Source organism: Coffea eugenioides, chromosome 4 (assembly GCF_003713205.1).
Source record: "Coffea eugenioides isolate CCC68of chromosome 4, Ceug_1.0, whole genome shotgun sequence".
Taxonomy (NCBI): domain Eukaryota; kingdom Viridiplantae; phylum Streptophyta; class Magnoliopsida; order Gentianales; family Rubiaceae; genus Coffea; species Coffea eugenioides.
This window is the reverse complement of record NC_040038.1, coordinates 5,814,071-5,835,953: the sequence shown is the minus strand read 5'-3', so window position 1 is coordinate 5,835,953 and position 21,883 is coordinate 5,814,071. Positions and strand designations below refer to the sequence as shown.

Genomic DNA, 21,883 nt, shown 5'->3' with positions numbered 1-21,883 from the left:
ATTTATTTCTTTTATCTTTCCCCAGAAACAGCTGACCTTGTCTGTTTGATTATGCTGTAAAGCATAGCTGGTTAGAAGGAAGACCATAACTCATAGCATAGGAATCGAATTGATTTTCAGTTTGTCGCCAACTAGTGCCACATTTGATTTCACTCCTTATAATGGAACTAACTATGAGTCTCCGGATTGACTTGCCTCATTTAGCGGCTGCCTCAAACTCAATACGATGAATTTTATTCCCAGAGGAAGAAGGAAGTCTTTTCTTTTGTGCACTTTCGCAAATTAAGTACACTGGACTAGAAGAAACCGGGGAAGAACCCGTATCCTAGCTGCTTCAAAGCAAAGTTGTGATCACAGAGCACTTCTGCCCATGCACAGTCATGAATCACTTCCTTCTTTTGACAAAATTTGAGTTTCCTAGCTCTAACTAGACATATTCCACTGCTATTTGCTCAACTTTTCCAGTTTCCACTAGTCCTCTTTGGTCCTATTTTGGGTCCTATGCCCAGCACTACAACAGTATCAGCATACCCTACTAGAGTACAACGCAACAGAACCCCGATTCCCCAACAAAATCGACATCAAGCAATCAAAGCCCCCAGTTACCATAGGTGTATTGACTAAGTAGCAACTACATGGCTTCACTTCTCAGGTTGGCATTAAAAAATGAGAACTCTTGGTTCTCGATACTTGGATACAATAACTATGCTTGCATCCAAACAGTAAATGCATAATTGAATAAAGAAAAGATCAGTGTGTTTGAATAGCAAATTTTTTTAAATAATATTTCGCTTACATCATAAATATAATCTTTTTATATTTTCACGTCGCCATAAAAAGTGATACAGTAATTATTTTAAATAATATTTCAAATAATACACCATCCAAACTTTTCCAAAAGTAAAAGAAAGTTAATTTAAGGCTTATTCTCAACCGATTTTTTTGACCTTCTATTATTAGCTTCTTGAAAACTTGAAAAAGTCTGACAAAAAAAAAAATTATTAGCTTCTGATTTTACAAAAGCAACTATTCCGTGATCTCATCTGCTTTTGCTTTTCGTTTGTTTTTTTTGGCTTTTTTAAAGCTACAAAAAAAAAAAAAAGAAGTCAAATTCACAATCTACAGCATACTTTTTTTTCCCTGATTTTTTGGTTTCTCAAAAATTAGAATCAGTTGAGTATTTAGCAGAACTTGAATCTGACAAACGACTTCAAAAACAACCCCTCCATCTAAAACTTAAGGATGAAGAAGAATTAATCAAATCAAAGCGAGTTTTCATTTTAACACCCAATAAACAAGAAGATAACTAAATAATTAATAATTAAACACACACACACACACACAAAAAATAGACGCACCCATTTCCATACAATGAAATGTAAATCAGAAAATCTTTGGGGTATTCTATGAATCATGCACTTAAGATATTGTCGCACGAAGAACCTCTTCAGTTCATGATCCGATACAATTAAATACCTGTTTAGCATAGTTCATGGATGTCCCTAGTCTCTGTCACACAAATAATTATAAATTCAAATTTATTATGATGATTAAAGTACAACCAAAACTTGGTAATATGTCAAGTTCCCATTTGTACTTCCATTTCGTCCCCTTCAAACATCAAAATCAACTGCCAGGGTATTATTATAATTATATTACAAAGTTTAATAACAATATTAATGATTTCTATTTCACAGAAACCGGAGATAAAAGGAAGTAAAAGAACAAAAAAATAATTACTACTATAATAATAATAATAATGCTACCTCACGCTTATCGTAGCCTTCATTAGTCATCATCGTCTAAAATGCACCGCCTTTTCCCATTTTAGCAACCAAACAAGTCGAACAAACACCGTTAAGTCTCCGCTTCCGGAACCGCATTTAGATCCAAACCGACACCATTAACATCTCTTTTACCGCCAATTTTAACGCCGTGAACTCCTTCCTCAGCTGGTGACTCCGTCATCTTACCGCCGTCGCCGTTAACCACATCGATATGGGTGCTATTACTCCCACTCTTCTCAAAGTACTTAACTGCCACGTGCATCCTGCGTAAGATAGTAAAAAACTCCTCCACCTCCTCCTCCGATGGCTGAGCTGCGGCGGTTTCCGCCTCAACCGCTTCATCCACCACATCTTTTCTCCTCTTCTTCCTCCTCTCCCCGCCACAACCGTGATCAGCTGCCCTCTTCCTTTTCTTCTCATCTTCCATTATTAATGATTTTTTACGGAAGCTCTCGAGAAAATAATTAATAATAATTTCTCTCCGGATGTATAGACTATGGAATATATGCTATGCTTTAGTCTGTGTAGCTTTAATGCTGGAAAAATGAGGGGCGAGCGTGTAACTTTTGTCTGGTGTAACAGTGTTGATAGGTGATGGCGAATTTCAGCCGTTCGATTGGGGGACCATTGAATGATGTCATGATAATGAGGTCAGGATTGAATTGGGAATCCTCATAGCAGGATGACGGGATTTGATTTTGTAAAGCAGTCGCCACGCGCTTTTGTTGCTTAATGCTCACGTTTTCTAACAGCATTGGAAACTTCTTGATTTACATTTTGGTCCCTCCGAATTCTCAGTTATTCCATTTGGATCGTTCACTTCTTTTCACCCGCTTTTCTGAACTTGTCATTTAGGAAGTGTATGGGAGGGAACTAGGAAGTAGGCCTGTCAACGGGTCGGGTCTAGACGCAGATTCGGACCGGATCCGTGAAATTATTGCGGGTATGGGTAGGGATTTAATTCCGTTTTTCGGATCCGTTTTGTCAAACAAAAAAAATGGGGCGGATACGGAATATAGTATTCCGACCCGTATTAGATCCGGATTCGGATATAAATGAATTAATAATTTAAAAAATATATATTTATTAATATAATTTGATTAGGGTGATGTATTTGAGTAAAGTCAATTTGATTTCTTTTCTTATTTGGTTTTTTCTTTGCATTAGTTAGAAATTAGTTTACAAATATATTTTTTTCTCATTTTTATTAAAAATTATAAAGTTTGCTAAATTTGTTCGGATAGACCCGACCCGGATCCGGATCCGGATCCAGAACATAGAATAAAAGACTCGTTGGGTAAACGGGTCGGATCCGAGTCCGATATAGTAATTCCGGTCCGGGTCCGGAATAATGAATTCCGACCCGTTGACAGCCCTACTAGGAAGGAAGAAGTGGACAAGATGTGCAATGGCGAGAATCAAAGTTTATGACGTACAAAGATTGACCTCTAAGTATTAGCATAAACATAATAGACCATTAATGAAAAAACAGTAAAAGAGTTACTATTAAAATTAGTACATGTAAAAGAGTTTGCAAAAGAGAGGGCTAAAGTAGTACCTGAATGACTTTTTACTAAGACAACTTAAGTCATGTTTTCTTTAATAGTTAATAAACTTGATTAAAAAATAAATACATGAAGAAGTAAAAATAAATCTAACCTACAGCTATTTCCCATAGTAGTGAACATATTTGGTTTTTACAGAATTACTGATCGATTTTGAAATAAATTTGGAATTTCCAAATTAGTAATTTAAGAAATGGGTGGGAATTCAAAAATTTTGAATAAGGTATAGTAATGGCATTTGGTTTTTAAATTTGAAAGTTACATATCTCAAATTTAATAAATAAATAAAGAAAATATATAATGTTAAATATAAACATTTAGATAACATTACATAATACACAGTAATAGTAATATAACCTTATACAATATTATATCACATGTAATATGATATACAATATTATATGCATTATGCATGTATATTTTTTTGTTGAATTTGGTATTACCCAATTTTGATTTCAATTTAATTCGAAATCAAAACAGTATATATTCATTGTGAAATTGAAATAGGTTAAGATATCTTATGAGTAAAAGTTATCGAATTTATAGTATCTAATTCGATTTTGATGCTCACCCCTAATTTTTCCATCAGAGATTCGAATTTCGAGCCTCCAAGAGTGTGTCACTCATAATGATAATAATAATAGTTAGGGCTCTTCTTCTTCTTCTTCTTCAAATCAACATGCAGGTCTAATTATGTAAATTATAGGTGTAAATAGGTAGTTTTATAAGTTCAATAGATGAAGACTGGAAATTCACGCTCCTATAGATGCAGCTCCCCCTCGATGATTCCCGAAGACTTTTGATGCCTACTCTCAGTGCACGACGACTGAAAGTCTGGAAGTGGGTCAACATATACAATGATTTAATTAGAAAATAAAAAAGATTTAATAAAACACAAGATTCTACATTTAGGAAATTTCCCTTCATTTGGAAGCAATAAAAGTGATCAGACTTGAATGAAAACTTCGGTCTATTACAATTTACAACGACTAAGTTTAGACTTCAGATCTACTTCTGGTTAGTTCGGCGTGGAATTAAATCCTTGGCGCCTCTGATCAAATTATTATTACTAATTTAATCCCAAAAAGCAATCAGGAAAAATCAAATCAAATCAAACCAAACGTGGAGCCATTGGGACCGTTCATCTTGATTCGTGGAGAGTGGGGTGTGGGGACTACAATGGTCTAATCTTTGGTCCTGTGATCAGACTAATAACACTGCAACTGTTGCTCCAGCAATGCAATGCAATTTCTATAAAGTTTCTTCGTGACTACTGTTTTTCAGCATGATGAACATGAAACCCTCGCGTCTGAAAAAAAAAAAAAAACATGAACCCCACCACGCCACCAACTCCCCTTGTTTTGACTGCACGTAGGCCACGAATTTTTGTACCATGGACTGGACCAAAGTTGAAACAACTTTCCACCAAGAAATTAGTCGAAATCCACCCCTTAGATTGTAACTTTTCTGTCTCTAATTATAACTCTTTGAATTAGTAATTGCATTAAATGCGATTTGATCAATTACATTCTGGTTAGGAGTCAAGTGTTTTGTAACTATGTTTCTCCTAAAAGGTTGAAGCTTAGTTTATTTGTCTAGCTTTAAATGGGAAAAAGAAGCCTCCTGCCGCTAGTTCCAATAGTTCTATAGTCAGGTAGTTACTAGCAAGTCTCGTGATCGATTACCGTATGCTATTTCATTGTGTATTCTTGAAGTAAGATTCTACACAATTTTAGAGAATTAGTCTGGTCGAAAAGTTGGGATACCCCCAAATGAAAAAAAATTGGGAAAAAGAGGAGGAGTTAAACTTTGAAGTTATTGAGTAGGCATTTATCAATTTGAAGTTATTAACTTTGATAGTTCTAGTTTTTTTTTTCACATAGTTTAAGAAAAAGTAGTTAACTTTGTTGGAACAATAAATTTAGATTGCTATTTTCCTAAAATATCGTTATATTAAATAAAGTACAACTTTATATTAATTATTCATGGAAACTTGAATTGATGGTTTATGGAAACTTGAATTGATGATCAAGAAAGAATCAATCCTCATTTTACATTATTTCACATTTTGGCTTGAAAGAATAACAAAGCTAGTTTTTCATATATCAATATGTTTTGGAAAATCTAAATGTATTATATGTGATAGGTTAAAAATCTATATTAAACAAGGTAGTTTATACTAATAACAACCTACGTTGAATAAGGTATTTTAGCGAAATTAAAAGATAACTACATTTTTCAATTAGAAAGTGGACTATAATTTGGGACAGACGAAAAATGAAAACAAGACTATCAATGTGGGACGGAAGAAGCAGTAAAAGAATCTGGGCGTAAATGAACACTTCGTTGTGGATACTTAGAAAGAACTTGGCACAAAAATCATCAAGCATTGATTAGATCCTTATCCATGAGTGGCTGAGCTGATTAATGGATCCTCGTTAGAAATATGCCTTTTTCCATCTTGTTGAGAGCCTGAACCTTCTTATTCTTAATGTACTTGGTCACGTAAAAGTGAACTCAAATTCACATAATGAACCTATGTACGCTAGCTTATTGGTAAATATGTAAGTTCATATCCAGTTTCGATAGATACATGCACACAAAAGCATTATATTATAGCTGTAAACATATTTCTCAATTAGGAAGTTCCTTATTTTTTTACGAAGTGTAGAAGTCTTTCTCTCGTTTGTAGCACTAACATTATACAGAAAGTGAAAGGTAAGATTATCAGTAAATATGAAATTTTGCAAAGAACATTTATTTCCCTGAAATCTGTGAATTGGGTAAGCTTTTACAGCTCTACCAATGACAATGTGCACTTGTGGACGCAGTGAAAAGACTTTTCCTGGAAAGCAATGAGGCAATATTTACTGAAAAAGAAATACAAAAATAATTTTGTTTGTGGATGATATCGTAGTGCATCTCAAGACAAAAACTTGTTTAATCATTGAATTTGGATCAGGGTTTTTGAGAGCATTTATCCCTTAACAACAAAGGAACAATCGAAAGCAACTTATCATCGGATAACAGTTATCCATAACTGAAGCGACGACTGTGCTGTGGGAGAACTAGCCGTGTTCCCCGCTGGGAAAAAGCGTCCATATGTTTCTCAAATTAAAATTTGGCTCATGCATGAGACGTCATGGTGTATCATGCATGGCAACATGAATGGTCTTAGTCGACAGACTTGTCAATTGAAAAGATATAATTACATCGCACACTTCAACATAGATGGCACGATAATTCTTCTTGCTATACTATAGCCCATTTCAATATTATCTGAAATACTCCCACAAATTCTTATTCTTGAAAGCAAGGCGAACTTAGAGCTACTCACTACCAGTTCTGGTTTGTTGTATATTTTGCAAACTGATTATGGAAAGTGACTACGGAGAAAATTTTAAATTACTTAAAGCTACTTCAGTTAGATTCTAAATTTTACCTTTTTAGCTAATAGAGAAACTGAAATTTGGATTAGCTAAAAAAAAAAAAAAAAAAATCTATGATCAAGATGCAAAGATAAAAGGAATACATAATGAGATAAAATTATATATAACAAAAGAATTTGGGCATTAATCAAAACTTGATTATGGATATCCAGAAAGAACTTGGCACAAGATTCAAATAGCAAGTAGATCCTCGTCTCTGTGCTTATAAATCGTTGTTAGACTTTGCCTTTTTCCATCTAAAGAACCCCCGTTGTTCTTAATGCACTTGCTAATGTAACAATGAACTCTAAATCATGGATTGAACATCTGAAGAAGCATAAAAGTGGTTATAGAAAGCACCAAAAATATGTATACTGGCTTATTGATAAGATTAATAAATATGTAAGTTCATAGCCAGTTTCGATTGATGCGTGTACACAAAAGAGGTATAGTTGTAAACATTTCTTATTAGGAAGTTCCTTATTTTTTCAAAGTGCAAAGTCTTTCTCTCATTTCTAGCATTAACATTTGGACTAACTCCACTTTGCGCCTCCAAACTTACTCATTTTACACCATAAACTCTCAATTTGGATATTTTGCACCATAAAATCTTAATTTTAGACATTTTTTTTTTGTATGCTAAACTCTCAAATCTGTCCAATTTAAATCCACTAAATGACAAAGTTGGCAAAATTAACAAGATAAAAGCAGTGTAAATTAATGATAATGTATAATTTTGTTCTAGCTACGATTTGCTTAGTTCTTTTTGATCATTTTCAACATATTATCAGTGATTTGTATGGTTTCAATCATTAATATTGTTAGCAAATTTAACAAGATAAAGTATGAGACAAATTAATGATAATGTATTATTTTCTTTCAAGTTTTAGACTAGTTTTTGATAAGAATCTATTACGTGCCATGCACGTGATTATTTTTATGGGCAAAATTATCAAATCAAATTTTACATAATCTGATACATAGTCCCTCACATTTCATAAAATGAATTTTTTCGTCTCTCATATATTACAAAATAAATTTTTTCATCTCTCATATTTCACAAAATGAATTTTTTTTATCCATTATTTATCATGGATACGAATAGCTTTTTTGTTAAACCCATATATATATATATCTATTTGATTTCACATATAGCTACAATTAACTTGTTTAAGTGAAATCAAATAAAAACATATTATTTGCTATTTGTATTGTTAGGTGAAATTAAATAGACATATAGATATATATATATATGAATTTTCAAAAATAAGAAAAAATATTCATAGACATGATTAATGAGGGATGAAATTTTTATTTTATGGAATATGAGGGATGAAAATATTTATTTTGAGAAATGTGAGAGACAATTTTGACAATTTTATCCCTCATCGTACATGATCATTTTTTCGTATTAGTTTCTTTTGATCACTTTTAGCACATTATCAATTATTTGTATGGTTCTTTATGCCATTAACTTATTAGCGTTATTATTGATTGGGTTTAAATGAGACGAAGTTCACAATTTAGAATACAAAGCATCCAAAATTAGGAGTTTAGAATGTAAAGTGTTTAAAATTGAAATTTAAAGTGTAAAATAGAAAAGTAAGATTGGAAGTGCAAAGTAGAGTTGATCCTTAACATTTGGTCAAAGTTCGTTATACTGAAAGTAAAAGGTGAATATAGTTAAGTTAAACAGTCAAACTTCCGCCAAATATGAAATTTTGCGAACAATGACATTTCCTTGAAGGTTTACAAAATCTACCAATGATGATGCATTTATAAATGCAATGACTAGACTTTTCCTGGAAAACAATGGAGACATGCCAATAAGGCAATATATGTTGAAAAAGAAATACTGTATGTTTTTGTTTGTGAATGATATCGTAATATATCTCAAAACATTAATCTTCATTATGAACAGTTCCAAAAAGTAGAAGGAAATTGTGCAAATGCAGTTCAGCCGCAAACTTGTTTCATCATTCAATGGAAAAGGGTTTTTAAGAGCATTTATCCCTAACAAAAGATTAACAATACTTGAGTGCAACTTTATTTATCATCGGATAACAGTTATCCACTACTGAAGCGATCGTGCTTTGGGAGAACTAGCATATTCTCGCGCTCCCCACTGGGAGAAAAACGTTGATATGTTTCTCAAATTAAAATTTGGTTCATACTTGGTAGATTAGGTTTTTGCATGCTACAAATGATCTTAGTCGACAGACTTGTCAATTGAAAAGATATAATTACATCGTTCACTTCAATATAGTTGATAGAATAATTCTACTTGCCAAACAAGCCCTTTTCAGTGTTAACTGAAATGCTCCCACAATATTTCATTCTTGAAACCAAGTCGAACTTAGAGCTATTACTCCTGGGTTCTAGTTTGTTGTATATTTTGCAAAAACTGATTATGAAAAGTGATTATGGAGAAAATTCTAAGTCAATTAAAGTTGAAATTATGTAAAATCACAGGAGATTATAAATAATTTACCTTATACACACACACACACAAATTATCCAAAATCATGATTTGAAATTAGTTGGAATGATTTTTTTTTTATTCTTTTGATAAGTAGGAAGTTTTGAATTCAAAATCTCATACTTTACCATCCAATCCAATCCAATCCAACCCTTATCCACTGGACTGATTAAATGAGAACAAGCCTCGTGTCATACTGAGACTAACGACAAAATATGTCACGTCTACAAATACGAATGTACAAGCTGTCAAACACTAATAAAATCTTACCATCCAATTTGATCTTTTCACCCGGAATGATTAAATGAGAACAAGCCCTCTATCATACTAAGAATGTATTTGATAAAGCTGAAATTTGAAAATTGAAATTTGAGATCTAAAATCTAGAGTTTGAATCCATTAATTTATTGAATTGTTAAATACTAAATCTGATACATTTGAATGTATATTACATTAAGTGATAACTGAATAGATCATCACTTATTTTTGGGAGTAAATTTTATCTAAAAAATAAAGTGCCATTTAATTAATTTAGATATTCAATTTTTGCTTATCAAACAAATTTGAGCATGTTAAAATTTGAATTAAGTAAATTTAAGTGCTGAATTGGTTTATCAAATAGAGCCTAAGACTAAAGAAAAAATATATAACATCTACAAACACGAATATACAAGCTGTTTAAACACTCATAAAACAGTAGTTTATTTGGATTACACATTATTTGCACGTTATTTACACATATTGATTTGTTTTGCATTATTAATACATTTTTCAATCAATTTTTTATTTTACAAACATCACTCTTATCGTCCAACTCAATTCTTCCCCCTAGAATGATTATATGAGAACAAGCCCTCTATCACACTAAGACTAACGACGAAACATATAACATCTACAAACATGAATATATAAGGTGTAAAACAATAATAAAACCTTATCGTCGAACTTAGTCCTTCCTTCGGAATGATTAGATAAGAATAAACCCCCTATCATACTAAGACTAATGACAAAATATATATAATGTCTAGAAACACGAATACACAAGCTGTCACACACTAATAAAATCTTATATTCCGACTCAATCCTTCTCCTTGAAATGATTAAATGAGAACAACATCATACAAAGACTAACGACAAAATATATATAACATTTAGAAACACGTATATACAAGTTGTCAAACACTAATAAAACCTTATCATCCAACTTAATCCTTCCCTCGGAATGATTAAATGAGAACAAGCCCTCTATCACACTTAGACTAACGACGAAACATATAACGTCTACAATTACAAGTTATCAAACACTAATAAAACCTTATTGTCCAACTCAATCTTTTCCCTCGAAATGATTAAACAAGAACAATCCCTCTATCATACTAAGACTAATGACAAAATATATATAACTTCTAGAAACACGAATATATAAGCTGTCAAACACTAAGAAAACCTTATTGTCCGACTCAATCCTTTTCCCCAAAATGATTAAATGAGAACAAACCCTATATCATACTAAGACTAACGACAAAATATATAGTGCCTACAAACATGAATATATATATATATATATATATATATAAACTGTCAAACACTAATAAAGTAATGTATTTACGTTAAATATTCTTATATGGAAATTTTTAATCAATTAAAGTCCTTTTTTAAAAAAAATTAGGTTTTCATCTTTTGTTCTCTAATTATAAGAGGAAATAATTGGGTTTATGAAGCAATGCATGCAGCATTGATTGTTTGCAAATTGATTTCAGGTCAACATCGGAAGAAAATTGTTCAAAGGTGGTTATGCAAGCTTATGTACTAATCAAATATTGTTTAAGAATAACTTTCGATTAAAAAAGGGCTAATTTCATTTTGCATCCTTCAACTATATCCAAAATCCTACTTTAGTTCCTAAACTTAAAAAATGAACACATTAGTCCTTAAATTTAAAGTTTGTTTCATTTAAATAACATCATTAAGGAAGTGAGAGAGATTTTATGGTTTAGTGGGTATACTTTAGGAACTAAATTGAAGCAAATTTTGTACTTTAAGGGCTACAATGGACAAGTACTCTACTTTAGAGACTAAAATATGACAAATTTTATAATGTAGGAATTAAAGTATCATATATTAAAGTTTATGGATTAAAGTGAGAATTCGGGTATAGTTAAAAGGTACAAAGTGGAATTTACCAAAAAAAAAAAAGGTCGGAATATAAGATGAAAGAAATTCCGATTTCCATTGGATTGTACGAAGACTGTGCCCATCATGCGTCAGCAAACAAATGTATCGAACTAATAATACCTATGAGTGAAAGCATTGCTTTTTGAGTTTTATATTCGCAAGACAGTCATTTTAGCTTTTTTTTTTTTTTGTTGGGAAATTCAGGGAAACACTTGTAGTTTTGCAACAAAATGACAATGCACGTAGAGATAAGGTGGCGTTTGTTGGGATGAATAATCATGTGATAAAAGCCACAGCTTTACATAATTTTCAGTGGGTTACAATAGACTGTCTCTGATTGAATGGGGTTATTTTTTGATGTTACAAAAGTTCCTGGTAGAATATTTTATGTTGGTGAAAACAAGCGTGGAAAGTCAAAAAATGTCGTCCAATTTTTAATGAAGTTGCGAAGAACGACTTCAAAATGCTAATTTCCACTTCAATTCATTTCGTACTCAATATTTTTTTTTTCCCGTTTAGATAAAGCTTACTCTTATACAAGAGCGGTATACAAACACAAAAATGAAAATGCCTATAAGGGCAACATATTTTTGGTTGTGAGCAGATTCAATTAACTACTATAATTATTCCAAAAAAGAAAATAAAAAAAAATCTTATTTTGGTTGTGAGCCATGCATGAATCAACTCGACATCAGGTATCTTTGGATGGTGAATTTTTTTTTATTGCATCATAAATATGTTTTTAAATTCATTTTTTTAAAACACCTTTTCTTTTGTACCTCGCGTCACAAAAACTTCTACTGTATTATTCTAAAAGTTTTATTCAATAATCTTCTATCCAAATAAACCTATTGATTTTCAATATGACCGATATATTTATGTGATAAAAGGACGAAACTACCCTTATCGCACGCCACGAGCTCCAAAGTCCAATCCATTGTTCCAAAATATATATATATTTTTTTCCTTTTGCCCCTTAAAATCAACCAGCTACTCTAAACTAAAGCCTCCTTAAGACCAAAGCAAGACCAAAGCAAGCAGCTGCTTAGGCCCAATGCTAGAGATTGGATCGGGTGTTAATAATAAATATTATGATGGTCCCCCTTATGATGGCACGCGGGGTATATAAGGGAAGTAATCAAAGTGCCAAATCTCCAACTTTTGGAGAAAGGTTGAGAACATAGACAGCGAAATCAGTACTGGTTACAAATACCAATTACCAAAGCCTAATAACAACAAAAGAAGGAAAGGAAAAAACTTTAATAACAACAAAAGAAGGAAAGGAAAATACTTAAAAACTTGGCAGCCAAGATTAGAATTAAAACTAAGAGCACAACAAAATGAAGAGATGGCGGGTAAATAATGAAATTTTGCAAATTAAAAAGCTTTTATTGCAAATTCTTTCTTTTTTTTTTCCCCTTAAACTTTCTTTGCGACACAAACTGCCCCACATATATCTTGAACAAGAAAATCTGCTAAAATCAAGTTTTCTTACTTATTTGGGCTCTCCATTGAACTTCAAAACAAGCGACTTATACGTTAGTTTCTTGTGCTTCTCTTTATCACTCTCTCGGGAAAAACGCTGTTTGGGAGGGAAAAAAGTGAAAGAAGGCCAGAGGGGATTCTTTGATTATATGTTGTTTGGCACTGGGATTTCGGGTTGCATTCATTTGTCTGGAGTGTCGAAGCACCTCTGGCTTCCATTTCCCTCATTGGCATTCTCTGCCTTTTGCCCAAGAATTTGTCTCTCTCAGAGCCAAAAACAAGTCATTCCCTCATCTTCCATGCGTTTAAGACCAGAAAGGTATGGCCTTTTTCCCACTATTTTGTACTTATACGAGGATCATCATTTATTTATACACTCCTGCATGTTTGTTGTGCACTTGCAACTCTGGAAAGGTTGATAAAAGACTTAATTTTTTTTTCTTTCTTGCGTTTGTTTTTGTGGGTTTTAAATTCTTCTTCTAAAAATACAAAAGAAATTGATATGTAGCGGTTTGAGGGTTTAAGGGGTTTTTTGTTGTTTGTTTTAAATGAATGCAGGACTTGTTCTGGAATGGCATACTATGGGGCTTTTCATATAAAGGCCTGTTGCTGCTTTTCAATTTTTTGTGTTTCTTGGGACTAGTAACAAAGATCATTCAAGATATTCAGAAATCGGAAATCTTTTTTGATCAGTTCTCTTCAGTCGGGGTTTTGGCAGGGTTTATCGTCTGCGGCTTTGCCTGATAGATTCTCTTCTGTGATATGCCATTGTTCAGTGGTGAAGGTTAAATCTAGTTGATATGATGGATAAACAAGAAAATAAAGATCAGAAAGTTAGAAACATGGAGGAGATTTTGAAGTCTGTTAAGAGAATTAGGATCACTTATACTGATCCTGATGCTACTGATTCTGATAGCAATAGTGATGATCAGTTCAAGGACCGGCGTAACAAGCGGAAGGAGATTGTTATCAATCGTGATCTTCCTCCAGGGAGTCCATGCGTTCAAGCTCCTAAAGAGCATTTTGCAAATGCATACAGGATTTCTTGCAACATTGGTGAATTTAGCAAGAAATCGCAGAAATCATCATCAATGTACAAAGGTGTAAGGAAAAGGAAATGGGGAAAGTATGCCGCAGAAATCAGAGACCCTATTAGAGGTAAAAGAGTGTGGCTTGGTACTTATGATAATGAAGAAGATGCTGCTAGAGTTTATCAGGCAAAGAAGCTCGAGTTTGATAGGATCATGGCTGACAGGAAGGCAAATTTGAGTTCTTCTGGAGCCTCAGCTGTTGAGGGCTCTGTGGCTTGTGGCTCTGCATCAGAGGAGACTAATGCTTTGTGTTCACATCCATCTCCATCATCTGTTCTTGAGATATCTACATCAACTCCCATGGCAAAGGCAGGTGGTGGAGCAAAACTTAATAGAACGGAGGATGTTGAGCCACTTCTCTCGGGATCTACGGAAAATGGATTGATCTTGCCATTGGTTTGTCAGGATTTCAATCCCAGGCCTGATGATGGATTGTTATATTGTAGTAATATGGGAAAGCAAGCCATTTCAATATTAGCGGAGGATGCATCGAGAGAGCAGCCTGTGGTTAGCAGCATCAACGAACCATCTGATTTTAGCCATGCAATAAAGGAAATGGAAGGATGGCAACCTTTCTCGAATAATCAATCAGTTAACAGATATTCTATTCTGAACACTAAGGATCAATTATTCAATGGCAATAATGCAGTGGGCCTGGAGACCTCAACATCCCCGGCTGATTCAGCGGTGCCACCTTCAATAAGTGCACATCTCAATTTTGAGGAAAATTTGCGATATGACAATGATTTGAAAGAGTTAGGCTTTGAGGAGAATTTGACATATAGTAATCGTTCAGATGAACTGTTTGATTGTCTCAGTCAGGACATTTCTATGGGTCAACCAGAACTCGATGAAGAGGAGATTGCTTGGTTAAATAAGGACCTGTTCAATGATGACCAATTCTGTAATTAGGATTGAGTTGTCCAAGTATTTCCGGTAAATAATCACAAAAAAATGTAAATGAGGAATGGGGGCTGTTCTTGGATGGATCTCTATGGTCATGGAGCCATCCCAGATTTTTCTTGAAGTCTCCCCAGTGCTTGTGCACTGTTAATGTAGCCAGCTTTCTTCATGGCTTTTAGAAGTGAAGTATGTTATGAAGAAATGAGAAAGTAGAAGAAACTTAGTAAGAGTTTGCATTTCTGTGAGTCCCAATTTGTGCACCTTTTCACATTGTGGTGGTTTGATTCTTGGTGGAGGATGTGGAACGCAGCTAATTCTTCGTGCATGCCTTTAAAACTTTTTTCTTTCTCATGTGTTCTATTCTGGCCTTTTCCTAACTGATGCTTTTGTCCCACAAGCTCTAGAAAAGTTAGATGACAAGAGCCATCGTAATTAAGTTGACTTTGGGGAAGAGAGAAGTTTCTTGGGCCACAATTTTTGACAATTTTTTTTACTCCTCACTCCTCAGCAAAATTTGTCAGGGGATGTCTTCAAAGCTTGCAATTTTTTATTGCAAGGTAAAAGCAAAAGCAAATGTCATCTTTTTGCATTTCATCAGTCTGTCCAATTTGTCAGAATCGAGAAATTTTTCTAGCCTTTGTAGCATATACTTTTTTAATTTTGTTCCTATAGACCTTTTTTTAAATTTTTTTTAATTCATAATACCACATTTGCAAATACTTTATGAGATTAAGAAGCTGTTTAAGAGTGAGATACTTTTGCTGAAAAGACACTTTAGATAATAAAAGTACTTTTGAAGTATTTAGTGAATATAACTTATAGACTTAAATGTAGAGCTTTTGGTGTTAAGAGTTATTTTAACAATCGTTTAAATTTGGTGCTTTCAGAATAATTGTGTGAGTTTTAAAAAAAAAAAAACATACACTTTAATCACTTTTTCACTATATTATGAATTCAATGAAGAGATAAATACATTTTAAAAAATTTAAAATTACACATTATCTAAAACAATAACCACTTATCGAAGTGCTTGAATTATTTTTTAAAAAGCCACCACAACCCTAACATTTAGTCCAAAGTTTAGCATGGAAAAGAGTCGGCAATATAAGATAGACTTGAATCCGAGCATTTTCTTTAGAATTTAGTATTTTTACTTTACCACGCAATCAAAGCTTTTATCACTTTTTTTTTCTGGGTGCGTGTTAAAACTTAAAATGCTTTTCTCTGCTTGATACTGAATTACTGTCTACCGAGGTTCCATGAGATGGTATTTGAGCACAGAAATTGGAAGTTTCAAATATGCAAAGATTTCCCTTTTATCAAAAAAAAAAAAAACTTTGTTCTGGTGAGGCGATTGAGAAAAATTAAGCCGTCAATTTGAACCTTAATGCCAACCGCTTGGACCGACATTTTCCGAAAAACTTGCAAAGGTGGACTTTGAAAAGTCAAAGCTGAAGCCAACAACGGCGACGACCGACAAAAAAAACTTTTGAATTTGGGGCGCAATTTTTGTGGAAACGATCACTTTTGTCGTCGTGATATTCTATTATTGTTTTTATCGGATACTCTGTCGCGTGGAAAACAACTACGAATTGGTAGTCAAGAAGACATTTAATTCCTTGCAGCCACGTTTCAATCGCATTACAAAATCTGGGCATGAGCCCTTTAGTTTAGCACCTGTTTAATTTGACAGAGATATGTATCATCCTTTCGATATAAAAAATGTATCATTCAACACAACTGCACCTTTTTCCCTCAAGAAAGTAACGTATCGCTTGCTTAATAGATGATGAATATCCATTTTCTTTTGGATAAAGATTAAAAAAACTACGCCTGGCTAATCCTATGACTTTTAAATCAAGTAGTTGCAGTCATAATGTTACAATTTAAGCTACACCCTACACATTGTTCTTCCAGCAAGATACCGCCGCAACTTCTGCTGTCTGCGCATCCTGATGTAAGGTGAGGATGTTTCTGTGTATGACTGCAGAGACAATTATCAAACGTCTCGTTCTGCATAATCTCTGCAGCAGAAGTAACAACATGCTCGAAAAGATAGCACAGGATGTGGGAAGTCATTCCTCAGTTCCATGATCAGCAAAAGCAAGTTCGCATGCCAGAGCTAGATGATCACTTCCCCATCTCTGCAAAATGAAATTATGCTTAATGCGACAGAAAACTGCAATTCTGTCAACCTTGGGTTGATGGATGTGTGTAGGTTTACCAGAGAAGATAGACCGACATGCATTGATGATTAAACTTCTAGTGCAGAACAAGCCACAACATGTTTTGTCAAGTCCAAAAATAGCCTGCAGGTAAAATTAAAGATACCTTGCTTGGGAGTCCACCTGTTTCCTTCAATCTGTTGATGGGCAATGTTTCAAGAACTTTGACAGGAAGAAGCTCGCCTGTATGCCTGCATCAGCTCATGTCGTCTGACAACATATTTTACACTGCAAAAAATGCTTCGGAAAAGATGCCGAACGGGGGGAGGAGGAGAAGGAAAGTAAAATGTCCAGAAAGCAAACAATAATGTCCTTTCACAGGAAATAAGAGTACCATATATAATCAACAGTTCCCATGAATTTGGAGTGGTATGACGTTGCCAAGGGTTCTCCGATGTTATTCCTGCTTCTAGTGCTTCCCTGCATAAATTCAGACAAAGAAGTATTACAAGAGAAGAACTTCTCGGACATCTCATGTAACACAATAAGGTGGCAATTTTCTAATAAAGTTACATCTTTAATAAGCTGAATCGTGGTTATGCTATTCGTCTGGAAATTGAAGAGCTCTAGTGCTTCATGCATGAAAGTTAGAAGAAAGGATTAAAATCTTACAGGAACTCCTACATAAGCACTGCATAATTTCAATGGGTGCCTCACGTGACTAACTGCAGATCCAGCGGCCAGCCTAAGTTCATCTTGACTCCATCTATGCATTAATGGCTTTTTTGATGAATAAAAACTGCATGCCAAATTTCACTATTAGTTAAATAAAATCTACAGTTGCTCAATATTAAGGAAAAAGAAAAAAATTATTTCAATCATGCAAAAACTCAAATCTAAATTAACGTGGTATAGTTGCAGGGCCTGGTGTCCAAGCTGAAATGCACAATAACAGATTAGGTGACATATTTTGTGCTCACGAGCACCCTCAGCTAAGTTGGGCCTTGCTTGGATTCAGCAAATTTACTAAATTAGGCATAAGTTTCTTTCAAGTTTGACTCATTCAGTACATTTATGCCAACCTTAAATTAGCAAATATAATGACCTCTTCACAAGCATTCCATCATTTGGAGCCCTTTAGGCCTTTCACCCTCTTTCTAGTGAATGCGGATAGCTCTGCACCACTCGTGATGACAAATACACATCAGAATCATCTGGCCTTAATGGAGAAGCCAACTAAAAAGGGACTCAGTCCAATTTCCATGTGCATGAATGTTTTCTAGTGCCAAAGCACTAATAAACAGAAAGCTCCAAGCATACCTCGCAGCATGGCTACTCCTACAGTGAAAGCCTGGGTCCTCTAGTGGACAAATCTGGCCAGATATTTGTTTTCGATCATGCTGTTGGACATCCAACTATAACAATTTGAATTAATGTAAAGGAAAAAAATTACAATGGTTACAACTGTTAAAAAGACAAAAACAAGTAAATGAAGGAGCTAATAGCACTGCCTGAAAATTGTAGGACGATAAGTGGGGGAGTCAAAGCTCACCTCAGATGAAGTCAGAAACTGATACATAGCACTCTGAGAAGAAAAACAGTGGAAAACATCTAATAAGCTGCAAAGGTAACATATAACTTGAAACATAAATTGGAAGTTTAGAAAGAATCTGAGAAACAAATATATATATTTTTTGGTAAGTACCTGTGGCATACTATTGAGGTCCCCAGCAATCACAACTGGTATGCCACCCCATTCTTGTGATAGTTTATGAGCCTTTTCAAGAAAAAGTCGCATCTGAAAAAATCTGCAGGTCATATTCTGATAGATATATTGAAATAGTGGAGATTTTAAGTGTATAGCCAAAAAACACACAAATTTGCATCATTATCCTCAGTACATAAGCATATATCAAAGGGCACCATCAGTAGTATAAACAAATCCCAGATGTAGAAGAACTGCTTTCTGTAGTTAACTGGAAGAAAGAGGCCCCACTCACGACAATCAGAAAAAGCAAAGAAGTTTTACAGTATCCGAAGTACCCAAATGAAAAATCAGATATGAAGAGATGAAGCAAGACAAGAAGAGACAGTTCAGCATACATCTAAATGAATAGCCACACTGTAAATAATACATCTGCTCATCTTAGTTAGATACAATCTCCAGAAGAATTAGAGTAAATTGGAAGACATGGGTGCAGGGAAAAAGAAGAAGGTACCTGGCCTAGTTTGATGTCTCCACGGCTTGGGTTGAATAGTACATGTACGTTGCCAACGAGAAAGGTTCTGGAGGATGAATATCTAAATGCAAAAGACAATATTCAAAAATTAATTATTTGAAGAAACTGTAGACCACAATATAACAAAAGTCAAAACTTCAACCCAGTAAAAAGGGTAGACCCTAGAAAGATCCCAGCAACCATAATTTATCTGTGTGCTATTGCACTAAATACAAGAATGGAGCACATCTACACCTACTTTGGTGCTTGAGAATTCATGTCCATAAGCAGCTGGCTTTGGTTCATCTGGGTAAATACAGTAATTCAGATCATCAAAGTAAGGTTCAGAAACATGAAGAGAAACAATTGATCACCCGAAGCATACTACTGTTTTACACCAAAAATCTATCCAAGAACTTACATGTCTAGTATGAAGTTAAAATTTTTTATGAATCACTTTATTGAGCTTACTCTGAAAATACAAAGCTGCGAAACATTATTGCGAAGTCCAAAAGTCTGGAACTCTATGCTTTCTTCATGCAATAGGGTAAACCTGTGAGAAAATATATTTCTCTTTGTCAGATGTTTTAAAGCATAAATATCAGTCCTCAATGCAGGCATTTGATAACAGTGCAATTTAAAGAAAAAGAGAAAACAGGATAAAAATTCGGATCCTAATGACTAACTTAACTCCTGCTCACCCCACCCCCTTCCCCTGAGGCACAGAAAGGGCCTATTTGTGCATTCTGTAATCTATTTAAAAGCAGTTACACAAATAAGATGTTACAGGATTATCAGATTCAAACATATCTCTGAGTCTACGAGCTGGATCATTCATTAATGTAAGTTCAAGTAAACTACAAGCAAGCAGGAAAGAGGTGTTGAAAGGAAATGCAACAGGACAGAATTAGTCCGTCGTAATAAACAGGGAAAATAAAGTAGCAATTCAGGCAAAGCGAACACAGATCTTACAGTTCATTATTCCAAAATATAGCACAGCCATCTGAAGCTTCACCAGTTCGTGCCTTTAGAAGAACAGTAGTCACATTCTGAAACTTAATCATCAAGAATTAAACAATTTGCTATAACATAATTCTACTGTACCTTGTATACTCCCCTAAAACCATCTCTTTTAAGAAGATCATCCAAATCATCAAATCTATCAACCTCCTGCACTCATAGGTTTGAGCTGTAAGACTCCCTCAACCTGCTAAATTAATCTCTATCAAACTTGAAAATCCGCCAAAATCTTACTTTCCTTTGAGACTGTAAAAAAATATTAAAAGTTCCAAAGTCGAACTACATTATCCTTGATCATACAAGATGCCAAAGCAAGTAATGCTCCAATCTTAAGGTAGAATAACTAATTTAGCTTTTCTGCTTATTTGACTATAAACGTTGTTCACTTGTCCTGTTTCTCATCACCATAATACGAACTGATACCATTGAAGCTCGAAGAGAATAAGAAATTGCCTGAAAACAAATAACTCCTGGCTTGTAATTCTTAATTTCCTTGTGCAAAATCCGCTTCCTATAATCCCAATCCAAATATTTTGGTGAGATATTATTGTACAAATCCGGATGCTTTGCTGCATTTTCCACACCTAAGATATTATATGATACAAAGACTACCCTATCTGCCAAAAACAAAGAAATTAATTAACATTCTAACACAATAGAACTTCAAAAAAAATTCCGTTTGAAAAAACATCGTATAAGTACATGAATCAAGTGATACCTTTGCAATATGAGAAATCACGAGTGGAGTAAGTCCACTGGCGATAGTCTCCAGTAATTGGCAATTTTCTTTTTCTTTTCCTACGGTGTTTTTGCTTCCGATAAATCTGATGAGAAGTGAAAGTGGCGGTAGAGACAGTCGAACATCGGGTTAGGGTTAGGGTTTCAGTCTCTGATTCAGTTCCGGTTTTTGGTGCGATTAACTTTTCCTTTCTCGAGGTATGGTGATAATGATGATTCAATTGAGAGGCTTTGCGTTTGGCAGACTTAGGCGGAGGCGATTGGTCCGCCGTCGGAATTCGGCAGTCGCAACCTCGTAGCATATCTGTTAGTATATGCTGCCGCTAGATTTTGAATTTTGGCGGCGGGTGGGGCGAATTTATTTATAAATAGAACTGTCAAGAATCCAAACTCCGAAATTACATTAACACCCTTGAACGTTTTAAAATTTCTGTTATACCCCCATCAAAATGTTTTAAACATGGAACTCTTTTACCCCAATACAATTTAAATGGAAACTTCAATGGTCAATGATTGGTTCTTAGTCCTTAGTGCACATTAATAATTTCTGAAATTTGAAAATGCCCACTTTCCTCTGTTCCTTAATTTTTTTTGGATGCTTTCAGGATTGAGAAGTAAGAAATGAGAAATTTGAAAAAAATACGAATTACTTCTTCTCTTACACTCGATTAAAATGATAGGATAACCTTAAGAAATCAACTTAGTAGTAGTAAAATTCTCAAAAATCTTAATGAATACTAAAATTCGAAAAATAAAATTAGAATTCAAAAAAATTCATTGATCATCATCGAGTAATTTGGCATGAGAATAACAAATATGAACATTCTT

General features: G+C 34.1%; 2 protein-coding genes across 2 annotated transcripts; one reads left to right on the top strand and one right to left on the bottom strand.

Moving 5' to 3' along the window:
- Window positions 1–13,761: 13,761 nt before the first annotated feature.
- On the top strand, window positions 13,762–14,922 carry LOC113767995 (ethylene-responsive transcription factor ERN2). Its single transcript, XM_027312203.1, has one exon. The coding sequence runs from the start codon at window positions 13,762–13,764 to the stop codon at window positions 14,920–14,922; it is 1,161 nt and encodes a 386-aa protein (XP_027168004.1).
- A 1,622-nt stretch (window positions 14,923–16,544) lies between these two features.
- LOC113768377 (carbon catabolite repressor protein 4 homolog 5) lies at window positions 16,545–21,357 on the bottom strand. Its single transcript, XM_027312714.1, has 14 exons — window positions 21,036–21,357; window positions 20,771–20,934; window positions 20,402–20,467; window positions 20,270–20,322; window positions 19,769–19,850; window positions 19,557–19,603; window positions 19,298–19,379; window positions 18,784–18,876; window positions 18,631–18,663; window positions 18,399–18,493; window positions 17,751–17,877; window positions 17,473–17,558; window positions 17,245–17,329; window positions 16,545–17,057 (listed from the first exon to the last, which is right to left on the bottom strand). Exons 1-14 carry the CDS (start codon window positions 21,355–21,357, stop codon window positions 16,989–16,991), a joined length of 1,404 nt encoding a protein of 467 aa, XP_027168515.1. The 3' UTR covers window positions 16,545–16,988.
- Window positions 21,358–21,883: the final 526 nt, after the last annotated feature.